Source organism: Drechmeria coniospora, chromosome 03 (assembly GCF_001625195.1).
Source record: "Drechmeria coniospora strain ARSEF 6962 chromosome 03, whole genome shotgun sequence".
NCBI classification, from domain to species: domain Eukaryota; kingdom Fungi; phylum Ascomycota; class Sordariomycetes; order Hypocreales; family Ophiocordycipitaceae; genus Drechmeria; species Drechmeria coniospora.
Genome location: NC_054391.1, coordinates 1,956,308 through 1,974,204, shown reverse-complemented (window position 1 = coordinate 1,974,204; position 17,897 = coordinate 1,956,308). Strand labels below are relative to the sequence as shown.

At 55.4% G+C, this 17,897-nt stretch overlaps 5 protein-coding genes across 5 annotated transcripts; 2 read left to right on the top strand and 3 right to left on the bottom strand.

Moving 5' to 3' along the window:
* Positions 1-618: 618 nt before the first annotated feature.
* On the bottom strand, positions 619-2,155 carry DCS_06411 (pyruvate dehydrogenase; the record flags this gene model as incomplete). The annotated part of the gene is made up of 2 exons (XM_040803701.1): positions 619-1,603; positions 1,662-2,155. 2 exons carry the CDS (start codon positions 2,153-2,155, stop codon positions 619-621), a joined length of 1,479 nt encoding a protein of 492 aa, XP_040653805.1.
* Positions 2,156-3,507: 1,352 nt separating this feature from the next.
* Positions 3,508-4,975, bottom strand: DCS_06410 (uncharacterized protein; the record flags this gene model as incomplete). The annotated part of the gene is made up of 2 exons (XM_040803700.1): positions 3,508-4,473; positions 4,544-4,975. The coding sequence occupies 2 exons, from the start codon at positions 4,973-4,975 to the stop codon at positions 3,508-3,510; spliced, it is 1,398 nt and encodes a 465-aa protein (XP_040653804.1).
* Positions 4,976-5,653: 678 nt separating this feature from the next.
* Positions 5,654-7,174, top strand: DCS_06409 (putative DEAD box protein; the record flags this gene model as incomplete). The annotated part of the gene is made up of 2 exons (XM_040803699.1): positions 5,654-5,860; positions 5,915-7,174. 2 exons carry the CDS (start codon positions 5,654-5,656, stop codon positions 7,172-7,174), a joined length of 1,467 nt encoding a protein of 488 aa, XP_040653803.1.
* A 2,187-nt stretch (positions 7,175-9,361) lies between these two features.
* Positions 9,362-10,405, top strand: DCS_06408 (uncharacterized protein; the record flags this gene model as incomplete). Its single annotated transcript, XM_040803698.1, has 2 exons — positions 9,362-9,994; positions 10,058-10,405. 2 exons carry the CDS (start codon positions 9,362-9,364, stop codon positions 10,403-10,405), a joined length of 981 nt encoding a protein of 326 aa, XP_040653802.1.
* A 486-nt stretch (positions 10,406-10,891) lies between these two features.
* On the bottom strand, positions 10,892-17,391 carry DCS_06407 (uncharacterized protein; the record flags this gene model as incomplete). Its single annotated transcript, XM_040803697.1, has 5 exons — positions 10,892-12,406; positions 12,620-13,142; positions 13,197-17,167; positions 17,255-17,329; positions 17,389-17,391. The coding sequence occupies 5 exons, from the start codon at positions 17,389-17,391 to the stop codon at positions 10,892-10,894; spliced, it is 6,087 nt and encodes a 2,028-aa protein (XP_040653801.1).
* Between the last annotated feature and the right edge of the window lie 506 nt (positions 17,392-17,897).

The window sequence follows — 17,897 nt, the reverse complement described above, 5'->3', positions numbered from 1 at the left end:
CATGGTTGATGTCAAGTCGTATTTGGTCTTCGTCGATGGGCTGAAATGGGATCATGTCGACAGTGACTCGCCTGATAACCCATCGTCATCCGGCTGGGGCTGCATTTGAAGTATAAAACAGCACCATTTAAATTGAGATAAGGCTACGCATGTAAGCAAGGTTGGAATAATGCGGTATTAACGCCTGGGTTCCAAGGCTGCACCGGGTAATTATGTTGAAGTCCAAGGAGTCGTGTGACGGTGGTAGGTTCCATCGTCTCGTTCTCCAGCTCACACCCCTGGTTCTCGACATAATACCATCCCCACCGATCCATCCACCGACATGCCGATGGAATCCATCAGTTACCTGGATTGGACAAAAGAAGATCATCTCCACTCCATCTTTAACTCCATCAAACCAAGCCGAGGGGCGGTGGGACGGAACGAGAGGAGGGGTAAGACCGCAAGTACGCACGAGTTGCATCATTGTCACCTCTGGGCAGTTCGGATGATTGAGCACCCCAAGAACCGGCGTTGTTAGGATGGGACGGTGCAGGATGAAGAAACCTCGTCCAGGTTATAGTACACGATTTTTTTTTCAGTCGGCAAGAGCGGGAAAGAATGCCCTCAGGCTAGAGGTCACGACTTGTACGGATCGCGGAAGAAGATAACCTGAACGGTCATATCATCCCTCACATACCTGCTCACGGGCGCGTAGGCCGTCATGGCGCCGCAGAACATGGCTCGCCTCCGACCGCCGAGCGCATTCTTGACCAGGCAGACGGCGGCGCTGTCGAGGTCCTCGATAGCAAACATTTCCGGCGTGGCCTTCCAGCTGGCGTAGCCGTCCTCGCCGACGGCGAACTTTGAGGGTGCCGGAGTGACAGTCTCGGCTCGGCCGGCTTTCTTGGCGGCGAGCCAGCGCTGGATGCAGGCGACGGCGTCGTCGTTGGAGATGACGTCCCAGAGCCCGTCCGAGGCGAGGATGACAAAGTCGTCGGCCGCCACTTTGCGCGTCGTCACCTCGGGTCGGGCCGTCATGTAGGGCGGTGACTTGGATTTGGCTCGGGGTCCGTAGGCGAAGAAGCGCAGCTGGGCAGCGGACACGACGTCGTTGGGCCACTTCCAGCGGTGGTCTCCAAACGCTCTCGTGATGGCGATGCCCATGAGCCGTCCCGTTTTGGGGTCGATCATGTCAGCCGTCTCGCCAGGGTGCTCCGCCTCGAGCCTGTCGCACTCGTCCTTGTTGAAGCCCGTCTGGTCCTCGCTCAGGGCGTGAGCGGAGAAGCGAGCGGACTCGGAGGACCACGAGCCCAGGACGGCGCGCGAATCTCCCGTGACCGCCGTGCGAAGGGTCGAAGAGATGGGATCGTATATGGACAACAAGGCGCAAGAGCCAGCGATGGCAGGGGCGAGTGCGCGTACAGCTTCTGCGGAGCCATCGTCTTGGCTGCCGTCCAACGCGCTTCTGGCCCTGCGCATAATACGGTCGTCAAGAGAAACAAAAGCTTTCTTGATGGCCCCATCGACGAGGCTGTCGCCGTCGGCCGAGGAGAGCTTACGGAGAGCGGTAGAGACGAAGGGGATAAGAGATTCCTTGAGTATGGCCGAGGTGGCCCACCCGCTGATCAGCCATGTTAGCCCGTGTGCCACCGGAAGTTTCTCCACGACGTTTCACTCACGCATGGCCATCGTAGACGCCTGCGTACAGAGCCTTGCCGCCCCCAAGCCCCTCGGCGACGGCCAAAGCCCACTCATCCTCGACCGGATGGTTGCTCGATACACGGACGACGTCCGCTCGCCCCGTGTTCCCATCCTGGCTGTCAAAGACAAAGCTGTGCGATTGGTGTCTGATCTTCTCGTTTGACTCTTTGAGGTCGAGGACCTTGACCGGCGACTCGGCAGGGATATCGTCCTCGGACATGGTCGGAGGCATGCCAGGCACCATACCGTCGGTTCCTGTTGCGGCGATGGGGCCGACGATACTGCCGCCGTCATGCTTTTTGGCACCCTTGCCAAAGTAATAGCCCGATACCCCCGCAAAGAGAACACCGGCGGCCCATGCCGGCGTTCTAGAGGGTTGGAGTTGCGTCGAGGTCGTCGATGCGAGCCGTCGCCTCGTCGTCGGCCACCCTTTGGTGGCGAGACGGACCGAGTGCGCAGCGACTCGAAACATGATTGCGCGATGCAATGAAGGAGATGTATCAAAGGACTCTTGGCATCATGAATGCTTTCAATCGTTCTACCACACAGAGAGGGTGGAGGGCTTGGGGAGGCAACGCTGGCGAGGTGCTTCGCAGGAAGAGGAGTGGCCAGCGATGACTAGGTGAATGTCACCATGCAAGCAATACTCCACTCCGTAAGTACTCCGTAGTATACAGTACATACTCAAGTACCTACAACTTAGTGCTTAGGTACCTACGGGAGTGTACCCTAGTCCTTGACAGCCTCGTAACCGGATGTCAAGGTTCCAACAGACTGTTAGGGTAGCGATCATGAGAAGCACCTTCGTTTTGGTTAGTAATGTATAATGCAAACACAGTAACTATACAAACATAACATAAGACATTGTGTAGTGTTTAATATAAGAGCCTGTAGAAGTACAAAAGGCTAGTACATACAACAGTATGTCCAAAAGGCATACTAGACAGTAAGTATGCTATTACGCTGGTATATATTGTTGCTCAACATATATTATCGCTCAACATATATTGTCGCTTAACATACATTACTACTTAACATACATTGCTACTTAACATACATTGCTACTTAACATACATTGCTACTTAACATACATTGCTACTTAACATACATTGCTACTTAACATAAATTATTGCTTAATATACTTCAAGGCAGTGATTAAGGCAGCGATTGAGGCAGTGATTGAGGCAGCGATTGAGGCAGATAGAGGTAGATAGAGGTGCAACAAGAGTTGGTATTATTTGCAGAGCGATCATAGAGTACGTAAAGCAATGTCGAGATATACAGTACAGTACTGTAAAGTACTTACATAGTATGTCAGTACTTTGTATGGTGGAGTGGCCAGGTATTGCTGTAATACCCAACAGCGTGATGGGTCATAATACCTTAGTAGGTATGCCGGTAAATGTTGGTAAGTATTACAGCGATACGTACGAGGGAATACAGTAAAGATACAGCTAAATTAATCCGTACAGCGACATGTGAAGGTGAATGCGCTGCCAACAACCAGCTGATGGTTCAGCTTACGATGCTCCGTACTCAGTACAAGTACAGCCAACGGCACCTGTGCTCGGCATCGCCAACGTACGGCGGGCATTTCTCCCAGAGTTGACTGCCAATTGGGTTGCAATACTCCATGCCCCCCATATATGCCAAACGTACGAAATGAAGGAATCGTTATTCGGTTGCCCCATTGTCGTAGCCGATGTGAAAATAATGAGGCGTCAACTTTCTTCAAGAAACGTATCCATCTCCTTCATACTATGCAGGGTAATCGCCATCAACGCCGACCCAGCGCAATTGCAGATCTGTGGTGAAAAATCGACATCAACGGCCCCTCCCAATCTCCTTTTCTTCCTCCTCCCACTCGCCGTCCTCCTCCATCTTCTCGTTCACCTTGTACTCGGCATCGCCTGCTAGGCCCTCGCTGTCAAGCTCGTCCATCTCCATGTCACTGTAGTACTCATCGTCGTCGTCGTCGTCCTCCTCCTCCTCCTCCTCGTCGCCGTCACCCTCGCCGGCCTTCTTGTTCGAAGCCTTGGTCGCCTTCTTCCGCTCGACGTTGGCCTTTTGCTCCCGGATGCGGGCTTCCTTTTCCTGCCTCCTCTTCTCCCATCGCTTCTCGAGCTCCTTGACTTCTTCGGCGCTCTTGTGAACGTACTCGTGCCACATGATTTTGCCCGAGCACAGGCCCTCCTCAACCTTGGTCAGTCGCAGCCTCATGCGGGGGCCGAGCTCGACCAGCTTGACCGCTCGCCTCTCCACCGCATCCTCCTCCTCCTCCTCGACGCCCTCCTCGCCCTTTGCCTCGGCGGCGAGGCGCGCCTTGGTGGAGAGGACCTTCCTCGGAGCCGTATCGAGGACCTCAACCTCGGCGTCTGTGTCGGCCTCGCTGCCGCTGGTGGCGTCCGAGACGTATCCGGAGCCCTCTTCGCCTCCGATCATGTAGTCGGCGATGTCCTCGAGCTTCCCGAGGTTCGGCATCTTGCTGTGGCGGCTCGTCTTGGTGGCGAGGAATTGCTCGGCAGCCTTGATGCGCCGCAGCGGTTTGGAAACGCCAGCCGATCTTGTCGTGATGGCGTAGTGTCGAAAGTTGACGATGAAGGTACCATCATCCTCGTCCGACTTTTCCCGGTTCAGCAGCAGGACTCGCTGGATCGACTTGAGCGGCGTCGCTTGCGGATTGACGGCGGGGAAGAGAGATCGGAAGGTGGTCGTGGTGAGGGATTCGAGGTGCTTGGGCACTTTCGATTTGGCATCGGCGCCGGGCGTGGCGAAGTTGTTCATGACGAGCTGCCGATAGGTTGATTGTCAGCGTCCGATCAGGTTCCTGCTTCGCTGGACGGATCGTCGGATGGCTTACCAGAGGCGGGGTGAGGTACTCCTTGCCGCCGCCGCGAGCGTGCCGCTGAACCTTCTGGACGTCCTTGCACAGGGAGTACTTTTCGACCCGGAAATGCAAGGTAGGGCCTCGAGGGGCCATGGCGATCCGGAGGTTCGTGTTGCCACCCTCGGAGCGGGAGAAGAGCATGAGGTGGGTGACGCCGAGGGGGCCGCACATGACGACGTAGTCCTTGAGCCGGTTGGCCCTCCGCTCCTTCAACCGGCTCGCCGTGCCGGGTTCCATCACCCTTCGGACGTCGGTTGCAAGCTGGCTGATGCTCGCTCCAACCTCGCCGGCGCCGATGCGAATCACCATGCTCTTGGGATCGCGCGCCGATGCATGACCGGCCGAGTCCGTCTGCGGGTTATTGGCCCCGACGTGCGTTCTCTTCTTCGTTCTTCTGCGCGCCATGAGGGGCCCGTTGTCTGTCTTTTGACAGCGTCTGTGTCTGCGTAGCGGGATGCAGGACCTTTGCTGTCTATTCACCGTACGGAGTCTACACCTACCTATCACATCGTAGCCGCCTCTAGCAAGTCCTGCTTGCCTCCATTGGTTCTTTTCGGGGGCCGATGAGAAAAAAAAAGGTGAGTGGGGCGATAAGCACAAGAGGCGGCCGATAAGCCATCATGCCGCTCCAATTTTCCTTCTAGTCTCCTGCATGCTGAAAATCAAGGCCTACGGAAGTCTCGTCCATCCTTTTTCCTCAGATGGCAAGCTTCGCAGTTAATAAACATGCCTTATGGAATACAGCTTGTATTTATTCAAAATAGTTTAGAGTTTGAGCTACTGGTTAGGATTAGGTGTCATGGCTAGGGCTTCGAGTTAGCCTTTCGAATATCATGTTGAATATTATTTTACTGTTAAAATAAATACTGCAGCCAATAACCAATTCGGAAATATTAGCTAGCGCGGTATCAGCTTGAGCTTAAAAGCGTGCAGAGTGATTTATTTAAAGTCAACTGAACCGGGGTCCGAAATAATTAATATCAAAGTGACCTGCTCAATCCATCCTCGCCATTCTGCATTTGCCTCTCTTGACGGTCAGCTTCGGTCAACCTCGCATTGACAGAATCTGTATTCATCATCAAAATGAGCAACGTCAAGAGGAGAAAGACGACGCATGATGGGGCCGGGAAGAAACGCATGACGGAGACGGCGGCGTCGCCGGTCTCGACGGAAGAATCGGCGACGGTTGATGGCCTCACCGAGGATGCTCCTCCTCCAGCGAACTCCCCCTCCGAAGACTCGGCCTCCGAAGACGCGTCCGAGGGATCTCGCAAGACGTTCAAGGATCTGGTACGTTCCCTCCGACCGAGCCTACCGTCACTGCCACCGCCTAACGATGGGTAGGGAATCGTCGACTCGCTCTGTGAGGCCTGCGCCGCGCTCGGCTACAAGTTCCCGACGCCGATCCAGGAAAAGTCGATCCCCGTGGCGCTGCAGGACCGCGACATCATCGGTCTTGCCGAGACGGGTAGCGGAAAGACAGCGGCGTTCGCCCTGCCCATGCTGCAGGCCCTTCTCGACAAGCCGCAGCCGCTCTTCGGCCTCGTCTTGGCACCGACGCGCGAGCTCGCCGCCCAGATCGGGCAGCAGTTTGAAGCCCTGGGCTCGATCATCTCCCTCCGCTGCGCCGTCATCGTCGGTGGCTTGGACATGGTCCCTCAGTCGATCGCGCTCGGTAAGAAGCCGCACGTCATCGTCGCCACCCCCGGCCGCCTCGTCGACCACCTCGAGAAGACCAAGGGCTTCTCCCTCCGCACGCTCAAGTACCTCGTCATGGACGAGGCCGACCGGCTGCTCGACATGGACTTCGGACCGGCCATCGACCGGCTGCTCAAATTCATCCCGCGCGAGCGTCGCACCTACCTCTTCTCCGCCACCATGAGCTCGAGGATCGAGAGCCTGCAGCGGGCGAGCCTGAGGGACCCGGTCAAGGTCAGCATCAGCTCCAACAAGTACCAGACTGTCTCGACCCTCCTGCAGCACTACGTCTTCATCCCCCAGGTCCGGAAGGACACCTATCTCATCTATCTCGTCAACGAGTTCGCCGGCAAGTCGACCATCATCTTTACCCGCACCGTCTTCGAAACCCAGCGGGTAGCCATCCTGCTGCGCACCCTAGGCTTCGGCGCCATCCCGCTGCATGGACAGCTTTCCCAGTCCTCGCGACTGGGCGCTCTCAACAAGTTCCGAGCGGGCACGCGCGACATCCTCGTGGCGACCGACGTCGCCGCTCGCGGCCTCGACATTCCCAAGGTCGACGTCGTCCTCAACTTTGACCTACCGCAAGACTCCAAGACGTACATCCACCGTGTTGGCCGTACGGCACGTGCCGGCAAGTCGGGCATCGCCCTCAGCTTAGTCAGCCAGTACGACGTCGAGATTTTCCAACGCATCGAAGCGGCCATGGGCAAGAAGCTGGACGCGTTCCCGACGGAAAAGGAAGAGGTCATGACCTTCCAGAGCAGAGTAGAGGAGGCCCAGCGGCATGTGAGGACGGAGATGAAGGCCTTGACGGAGAGCCGTGAGAATCGCGGCAGGACCGGCAGGCCGGGCCGGGGTCGTGACAAGCGACGGAGAGATGATCAGGACAGGGAGGAAGGCTGAGCGGAGCGAGGTTGGCGAAAGGAACAACGAAATGGGATGATCCGGAGACGTCCGTTACCGTAGCATCATCGAGGTCAGGGGCCACCAGGGACAGCGCAGAGTTGGTTTCCCATATACCCTCCCCCCCAACTCGCCAACATTGACGCACTCGGGGTTCATTCTGGTGGGCAGAACTATACGATTGATCGGTGGAAGAAGTTGTAGACGATAATTACAAGCCGCTGAGGTCAGTGGAGTGGGGGGAGCTCAAGGAACAAATGCGCAGATTGGGACGGAGCATTTTTGCCAGATGGCCAAAGTATTTGAGAGAAGTAAAAGGGATGAAATAATACATTTGAACATGGTCCATAATAATCATCATCCATTTACGCTTAAGTAACATCGGACGAGCATGTTTACAGTCGGCGCATACGACGTCCACAGGCACGTTGATGGTTGCACATGCAAGTGAAAGTGTATTTACATCCTACAGGAACATGCACAAGTGCATAAGTTGCTTCACCTTGGTTCATGTTGACTCGAGTGTATCGTAGCAGTAATGTAGGCGTAGACTGTAGTATCTACTCTGTCCTTCGTGCTGTAAGTGTATAGGTCGTGTCATTGAGAGATGGACACATGGCTTGGCCATCATACGTGACAGTGGGAGCCATTTGGTTACCAGCTAGTCATGCGATAACAGCCTGAGGGTTATAGCACGGGCGGCCAACAAAAACGTACTGTACACCTACTATACTTACTTGTACTTACAGCACTAAAAACTCGTCTCTCCCTAGCTGGCGGAAATCTCTAAGCACTTTTGCTGTACTTACAAGTACATGTAAATGTAGTTAGTTGTACGTGACAACAAGAGCCGCCCTCTCGGAAGTGGGTACGAATCCTGCGCCGTCGCCCACACTCGGCTGTTGCGTGTTGATTCACTGGCTGGCAGACCTCCGGTCGGACTTAATTGTGGGCAGTCGGCCGACAAAAGGGTGCTTTCTGAGAAGCCGGCCGGCTCAAAGGGAACGCACAAATCTGGGGGAGCTCTCCATCCTCCGCTGGGTAGGCATTTGTGCTATTACCCAAGGATTTTGATATAGACATCCCCATTTGACTTAGTCACCGAGGCTTCCGGTGCAATTTTACGTCCGGAAAAAGACTTGGCGGGTAGTACGTTGGCTCGCCCTCCGGAGATCAGCACGGAGTACTGTACGCCAAGTAAAAGTATTCAACTGAGCGTGGTACTTGTACATCTACCTACAGGTAAGTACTCCTACTTGATATAATACATGTGATGTTTACGCCTTAGTCCTTTGTCATACCGTCCTGGCCATATATCAGGGCGAGTACAGTTCATGGATCCGATGCGGAAGTACTGCAAGTGTACGTCTGCATGCTCTAGTATCCCCCCCTGAGTGAGCAAGTACGCACACGTCATAGTCTCCAAATTGCCACGTCGAGACAAGGGATAAAGGAAGGGAAGAGTCACAGTGGGTAGAGCCAAGGCGAAGGTGGCTATGGCAAGGTTACGCTCCGCCACTGCTTCCAGCAGAGATGATGCGAGGAAGAGGAAGAGAAGGCGCCAGGCAGCTCAGCGGGGTTTGCATGTGCACCTACATGAACGGTCCGAGTTCTGCATGACCAAAAGTCCCCTTGCCCGGTGAAATTTTTTACCTTGGTTTGGTAGCTCGAACATGGCTGCCTAGATACGACTTACATGTGTTGTACGGAGAACAGTACGAGGTCAACTACAACTCACTACTCCTTTCCGCGTCCAGCTTGCCTGCCGGAACTCACCTTACATGCAAATGCATCCATACTGTAGTATCGAGAGCCTCAGCCGCCCTCCAAGGTCTCCACAAGTCCACAAGTGTACAGTTTGAGGTCCCGTCCCCCCGGGTCCCCGTCCACAGTACCCCTGTCTCATAGCCAAAGGATTCTATTCATCGCGATCCCTCACCACCGCTTGTAAGTGAGTATATCGCCGCATGCCCCATAGTCGTCCGCATGTCTCGACGAGTGGAAGTGGCGACGACGAGACTAGAGTATATAAGTATGTGTAGATCGAGTCATCTACAGATACAAGGAATTCCTGGCAGTTCAGACGCTACATTCACCTGCGGCACCTTGTAATTCCTTGTATTCATCGGTGACGCGCTGTCCATAACTTCAACCATCGTCGGTCAGCCATCAATCGAACACGACCAGATGCCCGTCCAGAACGTGGAAGATGCTCGCGAACGGCGAAGGCGGCAAAACCGCGAGTCTCAACAACGGTGGAGTACGTATAACGATCAACCTCCAACCCCCTATTTCTGTTGCCTTACCAACCCTGTCCTAGGACAACGCCATAAGCAGCCGAAGCATAATGGTACGGGGGAACCGATTGAGCTAGCTCGTGCCTTGGACGCGCCCTTGCTGAGCCCGCCACCTTCAACCTCGGACTATTCCTGGGAGCGGTCAGCAGAAGGCAAGGACTGCTGGTTTCAAACCGACCTCGTTTGGGCCTCTCCTTGGACCCTCTACGATCCCGTCACACAGGGAGATCGAGAATCCAGCTGGCCAACTGGTCCTTACTGCGCGGCCCCATACGACAGTCTTCCCACACCGCCGCTATATGATCGTTTTGACGACTCATCGGAGCTCGGTGCCGCGACAGAAGATACCCTTGAGTATGGAGAGCCTCCGGCGTTTCTCGTCGACACCATCGCGCATTCTTTGCCCCCAGCAATGACAACATCGATGCCAATACCACCCACATCCATGATACATACTCAAACTCAAACTCCTCACGACTATATACAGCTTCCACATGAAAGGAGGACATCCACCCCCAACGAGGTAAGAGAAAAGAACTCTCCCACGCCAACCACCTAAAACGCCCTGGAAGCCAAAAACTCATAGATCGAGCAGCGCACAGAAAGGCACCGCACAGTCGCGAAGCGGAAAGTATCCACCATCTCCAGCTCAGAGGCAAGGTCTGGCAGAGAAGTAGGAGCAGAGCCAGAAACAGGTGCGGGTGAAGCAGCAGAAAAGGGAGCAGAGCCAGGTGCCGCCGCCGCAGATTCGGCATCCCTTTCAGCCGAAAATGCCATTGCTCATGTCCAAGAACTCTATCATCTCGGTGTCAGAGTAGGGTTTCTGAGCGAGGACGCCAACGTGGGACAGTACCTTGAAGCCATGAAGCGCGCGTATCAGAAGATACCGTTGCTGAAGGATACTTCGTTCACCCGGGACTACCCGAATAAATAGGGGGAGAGGGGTGACTCTGGGCAGGGGCCAGCAAGGAAGTTCGGGGGACTTCTTGATGATGCCGGCCCTTGTGAACCCAATTCTTGCCACATATATTCACGATCTCTGTGCGTGCGGGGGAGAATGCCGGTGGCCAGCTGAGATGCTGTCCACTAAGCTTCTATCTCCTCTCTAGGCGGTATCTACCTACGTACGTGGTCATGACACCAGCCTGCACCAACATTCGATTCATGATAGCGACCATGATAGATGGAGATCTATTCCTTAGATGCCGAGAGATGGGACCGCGCATGCCAATCATGGCATTAATATACGTTATAGCCCACTCATCAACACATTTAGCTATACTGCTGGTAGATATCCACGCATGATAAATGTATGGGTATCTATCGCATTAATATCATTATCAATGGCCCTCAGCCATCAAATTGTACAGTTTATCATATTAATACACCACAGTGCTCACAAACTGCGCGCTTGGTGTCCTCACACGCAGCTCTCAGTATCTGACTCCCGCTCTCCAACTGCGTCCGTCATCTCGATGTCTTCGGGGCCAACCTCTTCGCCTTCGGACCCATCGCCTTCATCGTCACCTTCGTCATCGCCTTGTCCTCTCTCGTCGTCATCCTCTTCGTCTTCATCTCCATCATCTGCGTCTTCGTCTTCGTCTTCATCTCCGTTTCCGTCTCCATCCCCCTCTCCATCTGCATCATCCTCTTCGTCTTCCTCTCCCTCTTCCACTTCGTCTGCCTCATCCACTTCGTCTTCCGCTTCGTCCTCGTCCTCTTCGTCTCCATCATCGTCTTCGCCTTCCTCTTCGCCTTCCTCATCGCCTCCCTCTTCGCCTTCATCGCCATCGCCTTCGTCTACACCTTCACGTAATTCTGCAGCTTTTTCGCCTGCTTCCTCTTCATCCTCTTCGTCATCCTCTTCAACTTCCTCTTCAACCTCATCGTCGACTTCTTCATCGGCTTCCTCGTTGATGTCCTCATTACCTTCTTCCCCAACTACTTCATCGACCTCCTCGTCACCTTCTGCTTCCTCCTCTTCCTCCTCCCGGCCGTCGTGCCCTCTGTGAAGACCAAGAGGGTCGATTTTCTGCTCCATTGTCTCCTCAACCTCCTCATCCCCTTCGCTCTCGCTGTCAGCTTCTTCGCCACTCATCCCCCCGTTCGGCCGGGAGCGGCCGAGATTCGGAAACAAAAGACCTGGCGGGACGTCTTCGTCATATCCCTCGGGGACATCACTAAGGTCACTGTCGTCCGCCGAGTCCTGGCCGCTGCCTAGTGCCGTATCCCTTCTAGCTCGCGAGCCTTTGCGTGTTCCCGCATCGCGCAACCCTTCATCAAAGTCCTCCCCTGCCTCCCGGCGGACCTGTGCGTCTGGCCCGTCATCGTCGCTGCGAGCACCGCTCACAGCCGCAGCGGGCGTCTGGCTGCCTCGCTTGCTCGTCACGCTGCTCACTCGACTCTTGGACGCTGTCTTGGGCGTATCCATCGCACGGGTGACGGCCTGCTCGGCCTTGCGCAGGATATCTGGTCTCCTAACTGCCCGCCGCGCTCGCGGCACGGTTTCCGCCTTTTCGGCATCAAGTGGCGTCGCCGTCTCCGTCACGCCGTTCTGGCCGCTGTTCACATGCGGCGTGTCGCTAGTCGACTTGGGTTGCTTCGCGTCAGCCTGCGCGACGGCTTCTAGCTGCGCTGCGATCTCCTTCGCCTGGTTTCGCTCGGCTATGACGCGGCTTGGCTCCATGCCGGGAAGGCTACCTGCGATATCGAGATAGATGGTGGTGTAGCAGTCGTTAATCAGATCGTCGATCGGCGTCACCTTCATGAGGTTCGAGTTCAGCTTCTTCAGCTCGACGGCTTCTTTCATGCAACTAAGCGCTGCAATGTGTGGCCCGTCGCCGGCCGCCCACGTGCTGATCCTCTCGCCGATGATCTCAAACTCCTCGTTCGACAGCGACTTGAACGCGTCGTCGGACGCAGGCTCAACTTTAAACTTGCTCCGGAGCAGCTTCAGGTAGGTAACGCAGCACGTCTGCCACAGATCCGGAAAGTGGTAGAAGTCGGCGCCCCGCTTCCGCAACCGCCGCAGCAGCAGTTCCATGTTCGACCGGTCACCCATGATGAGGAAAAGCTTGGTCAGAAGCCGGACGTATTGCTCGGTGAAGACATAATGTCGACCGGGGCGTTCGGCATCGCACTTCCATACGCTCATCACCATGGTCTTGGTAAACATGTTTTCTCTGAGGATGGTAAAGGCCGCCTGGGCTTCCACCTGGCCGTCGTTGCTTTCGTTGAGATTGGCCTCGTCGAAAACGATTCTGGCATGCCGAATAACAATCCGGTGGTGCCAGTTGGACTTGTCCTTGTCTTTGAGCTTGATTAAGTTGGGTATGATGTACTCTTCCCAGTCCGCCGTCTCCAAGAAGGATGCGTAATGGTCCTCCGGGTTGACGGCAACGCCAAACGGCTGTTCGGAGAGGATCGACGCGGCGTCTTTGGCGGGCATGTCGCCCTGCGTCACCATTTTGTGCAACACCGAGGCCATCTTGTAGTGAGGTTCCAGGATCGGATCGCTACTGCGCGACCGCCTCTCGCCCATGGCCACCTCGATTGACCTTTTAAGGCTGTCAATGACAACCTTTCTATCCACAGGCTTGTCCGACTTGTCCAATTTCTCCGAAGGGGTTTTATACATCTTCCAGTAGCATTTAGCGAGCATGTATGGATTTCTGCAAGGTTAGCACGCGGTCATGGAATAGGCTCGAGCGAGCAACACAACTCACTTCCAGTTTCTTGGGTTCCTCTTCATGGCCATCCGGAAGAGCTGGGCGGCGAACTTCCAGACCTTGTAGTCGGACATTTGCTCGTGAATGATATTCTTGAACGTGCCCGCCCCCATGCTCTCGATGAAGAAGCGCTCTTGGTCAGAATGCTGAAACGGCTCCATGGCAAACGGCTCCCGGCTGGATGAGTACATGCGCATAGCGAACTTGTGGTACAAGTCATGCAGAGGGTCACCGTCGGTTACGGCAATATCTATGTGTCGTGAGTGGGACAAGGCCAGAGTGTAACAGTGGATGGCGCTGCGCTGGAATTTGACCAGCTCTGCGCGGTCCTTGTTCATCTTGTCAGCCGACCACAGCACCGATTCGTCGAGCTCGTAGTCGAAGCACTCGGCGAGACGGAACCAGGATTCCCAGTTGTCCGCGGTAAACTGCAGCTGCAATCTCAAAAACGTGGCGCCGATTCGCAAATCATCCGTAGCACCGGGCGTCTGCCGGCGGTTTAACTCGACACCCTTGAACTTTGTCAGGGCAATCATGCCAAGGAGGAAGAACCACCCGTGCTTGGCCAGGACGGCCTCGGGTATGTTGGCGCCGACCGAGTCTGCGGTCACGCCGCCCGACAGGGCCTGGTATATGCGCAAGGGGTGTATAGGCTTCTTGAGAAACTCGGTGAAGCTGCGCAGGTTGTGAATCATCTGCGGCGTCGACTTTGGCTGCCCGATGGTCTGCTGCATGTGTTCTATGGTCGTCTTCAAATCCGACTTGAGAAGATCCTTCATCGGCATGCGGTTGGCAAGGAACATGACTCTTTTCACCAGCTGCATCGCTTGTCGCTTTTCGAGCTTCTCATACGGACAGCCGTGGTCCTGCACCTCACCAATACCCACGCCCAGCTTCAATCCGTTGAGGTCGTAGACGACTTGCCCAAGGTGATCCTCCCACGTCTCGACGCTGTCGAACTTGAGCAGCTCCAGGCGCATCATCTTGAGGAATACCTTGTTGGACGACTTGCAGAACTTGCGCAAGCCGATGGCCTGGTGGACGACGGCAAGGAATTCGGTCAAGTCGTTCTGACGCGAATCGACATCCTCTCGCAGACCGGCCTTGAGCATGGCATACTGCAGGGACCAAGAACGGACCTGCATCTCGCGCAACTTGTTTACCAGGGACATGAACGTGCTGTTGTTCGACGGTGCGGTGGCCATGCCGAGTCGGACTTCGTCTTCGCACAACGGCGCAACATGGAGCATGCAGCTCACCTTGGCGATGGCGCAGGCGCTCGACTTGAGATGCTCGTCATCGATGATGTCGAATGCATTGCCGTCATTGAGTCCCGAGGTCAATGCCTGAATGAGGAGGTCGTCGAGCGTTTTGAGGGTTCGCATGAAGAGGAGCTTCCGGGGGCCGTCTGGCGTCTTCGCGTACGTGTCACTCTCGAGGTCAGTGACAATCAGCTCGATGCTCTTCAGAAGACAGGAAAATCTTTTCGTAGGGTACTTGATGGAGGCGTACGCGTCCCCAAGCCGCGACCACAGGAAGAGCCGTAGCTCGGTACTGCTGCCGTCAAGAAACTTCCACAGATCACGCATGTCTTGGGCGGCACATTCCGATAATGGCAGGCCTGCCGGCACCTCGGCATCCGTCGATGCATCGTCATCGGAAACGCCATCTGACGATTTCGCGGACATGAAGACGGAGGAGGGATTGAGAACGGGCTCCAGAGTTTCGATCACATGGACAGGATCCTCCACTTCTTCCTGGAAAAGACCGAGGAAGAAGTCCATGGTAGTGAGTTTCGATATCTCTCGGTCAGCCGCTGCGGTCGAGATAGTGGGCATGACCACGTTGTTTGGTAGATATATGGCCTGGATCTCAGGATGTGCAGACAAGAAGTCTCGTAGCGATGTCCACAGCAGCCGGATGTGCTCCCGGGCAGGATTCTCGGCCAAGGAGGACGTCATGACCGACCCCCATAGAAAGCGCACACAGAGAGGGTCCGTGCTAGGTCGGCCCTGAAGACGGACGTACGTCGAGGCAACATCTAGCCATCTGTCGAGGCGATACTTGGTTGACATGCGGGTGGCATAATCGACGACACTGCTGGGGTTCGTGATTCGCTCGTATATGTCGATGTGAAGCTCGAATAACATTTCGATGAGCGCTTCCAGACGCACCAGTTTCTCGGGAGATCCGGAATGCAGCTCCAATTCGTCAGTGATGCGTTGGTGCAGAACGGGATCGACGCGATTGAGCATTTGAACGACGGCGACTTTGATCGGGTCTGGCCATTTGCTGGTGGCGTATGACTCGCTAAAGGCTCGCACCCACTCAAAGGAGATGTCGTCACTTGTCATCCAACTGTCATGCTTGACCACCATGTCGGCAAACTGTCCAAGTCCTTGGGCTTCGCCGAAAGTCGGCACCGCGGGTTCCTCCTGCGAACCTGACTTGGTGTGTTCGAGGAACGAGGACAAACCCAACGTCGCTTGTTCCTTCTTGTTCAGAAGCACCATCGCTGTCTCCTCGCTGAAACCTGTCATGACGCTTCGCAGGTCCTTGCCAGCTTGTCGAGTTATCGTCGACGTCCGGTCCTCGGTGGCACACGACTCCAAGAGTTCTTGCAAGCAACCGAGTGTATCCTTGTCGTCGATGCCAAGACTTTCAAACATACTTTTCGTTGTCTGAAAGAGGTTTAAATCAGCCTCTTGGTAAGGCTTGATCTGGTTGGCGATTAAAACGCTGGGGTCCGTCGTCTCCTCGGCATCCCTGGCCTCCGTTCTCCTTCGTACCCGCTTGCTTCTCTTCTCGGCACCGGTCTCTTCCTCCGCTCCATCTTGCAGGCCGGCCGTGGATTGCGATCGTTTTCTCGTCGACATGGAGGAGCTTTCGCCGTCTTTTGGAGGATCCGAACGTTTCGAGCCATCGTCGGTCGGGCGGGTGGCCTGTCGCTCTGCCTCGTCCATCATTTTCACGTCACCCCCTGCCTTTATTTCCAAACTCGCGAGCTTCTCTGCATCTTGGGATGTTTCTTTGATGCTTTCTGTATCCACGTCCATCTTGTTGTCCAGTGCTGCCTTCAAAACCAGCCGGCAGGCACGCAGGGCGCCGTCGGTGTCGTTTTGGCACTTGAGCAACTCCATTCCAAAGTCGGTCCACGACGATATAGCCTCTGGAAGTGTTTCATCGGTATCGGCGCCATCGATGGGCTTGAGCAAGGGACTTGAAGGCGGCGGTGTCAGAGTGGCGGTGGGATCAGGCAAGGTGGAAATAGGATCGATGTGTCGTTTGAACCAATCGGGAATCGCCTTGTCCATCCATGGAGCCATGACTGGGTGCGATATTGCAATGGAATCGTCAAGAACGTTCAGGTAGTCCTTGAGCTGCTCTCCCGCAAATCCTTCGGCGAGCGAGGGGGGGTTGATTTCTGTGACCGCCGGGTCGTCGTCCAGCTCGACGGCGGCTTCCAAGCAATAGCGCTTGATCCTGCCGCTGTTCATGGAGGCCGCAAAGCGGCCCATCTTTCTCCATAGCTCGGGGTCCGACGGGTCTTGGTCCAGGGCGGCCGACCAGTTATCCATGACCTTGTTTGCGTCGTCGTCATGGTAGCGAATTCGTGCCTTGGTCCTCCACTCGGCACTGCGACTGGAAGCATCCTTGATCTTGTCCAGAAAAAACTGGCCGTAGTTTTTGTATGAAATATAGAGCGCCTGGGAAAGATTGGCCGCAACGCCCTCTGCTTCACCGCCGGCGTCAATGCTGAGCCCGGCCCAGAAGGACTCGAGCGCCGTGAGCTCGGGTCGGCCTTCTGCGTGACGTTCAGCTCGTTCGTAGTCGCTCCTCGCCTCTTGGTACTCGAAGATCTTGGATTCGAACAGTTCTTCGTAGGCGGCGCCGGCGGCTTCGCGGGATCGAGGGCCTTGGGCGTGGAGTTTCAAGGCGGCCTGGAAGCGCTTAAGGGCCTCGTCGACCTATTCAACATCCAAGTAAGACTCCAAACGCAAACGGCAATGCAATGCATTTCTAGGGTGAACTGCGATGGGATGGGATGTGCCTACGTGAAGCTCCTTGGTTGTGTCGACTTTTTCGTCGACGTTTTCCTCGGCCTCGATGTTGATGGCCTGAAAAGCAGGCTGCACTTGTTGTTAGTGACGACAGTGGCATGGCGAAAAGGTCAAGGCTTGGGCTTTACCATTGTTACGGCTAAGATGCTGGATCGAGGTCGTCATGCGCGTTACCGGTGCGCTTGTCGAGCGTGCGCATATCCGTCAGTTATTTTCCGTCGCGCGTCGCGTGAGGTGGACGATATTCAATTCTGGTCAAGCAAGTTGATGAACCGCGGCGTGGCATCTCCAAGATTTCGAGCTGATTGGCAGCCTCGTCCTAACCCCTTGTCGGTGGGTGTGTTGCATTGCGTCAAGCAGACAGGCGCCGCCTGTGGCGCAGTCACGAGGCTGGGTACCTGGACACTGGAGCGCCCGCCTCCCATCCGAACTACGGAGTCTTGGTACGACACTGTACAGGCACGGCTGTGCATACAGTACACCTCCTTGCTGCAGCAAGAGGTGCACCTACAGCCAAGGCACTATGAAAGCTAGACTGCAGCATGTTATGAGGTACAAAGATGGAGTATCTGCGGGGTATCAACTTCGTACCACAACCCACAAGTGCTGTCGGTACTCTGTAACTGCACCTGCTAGT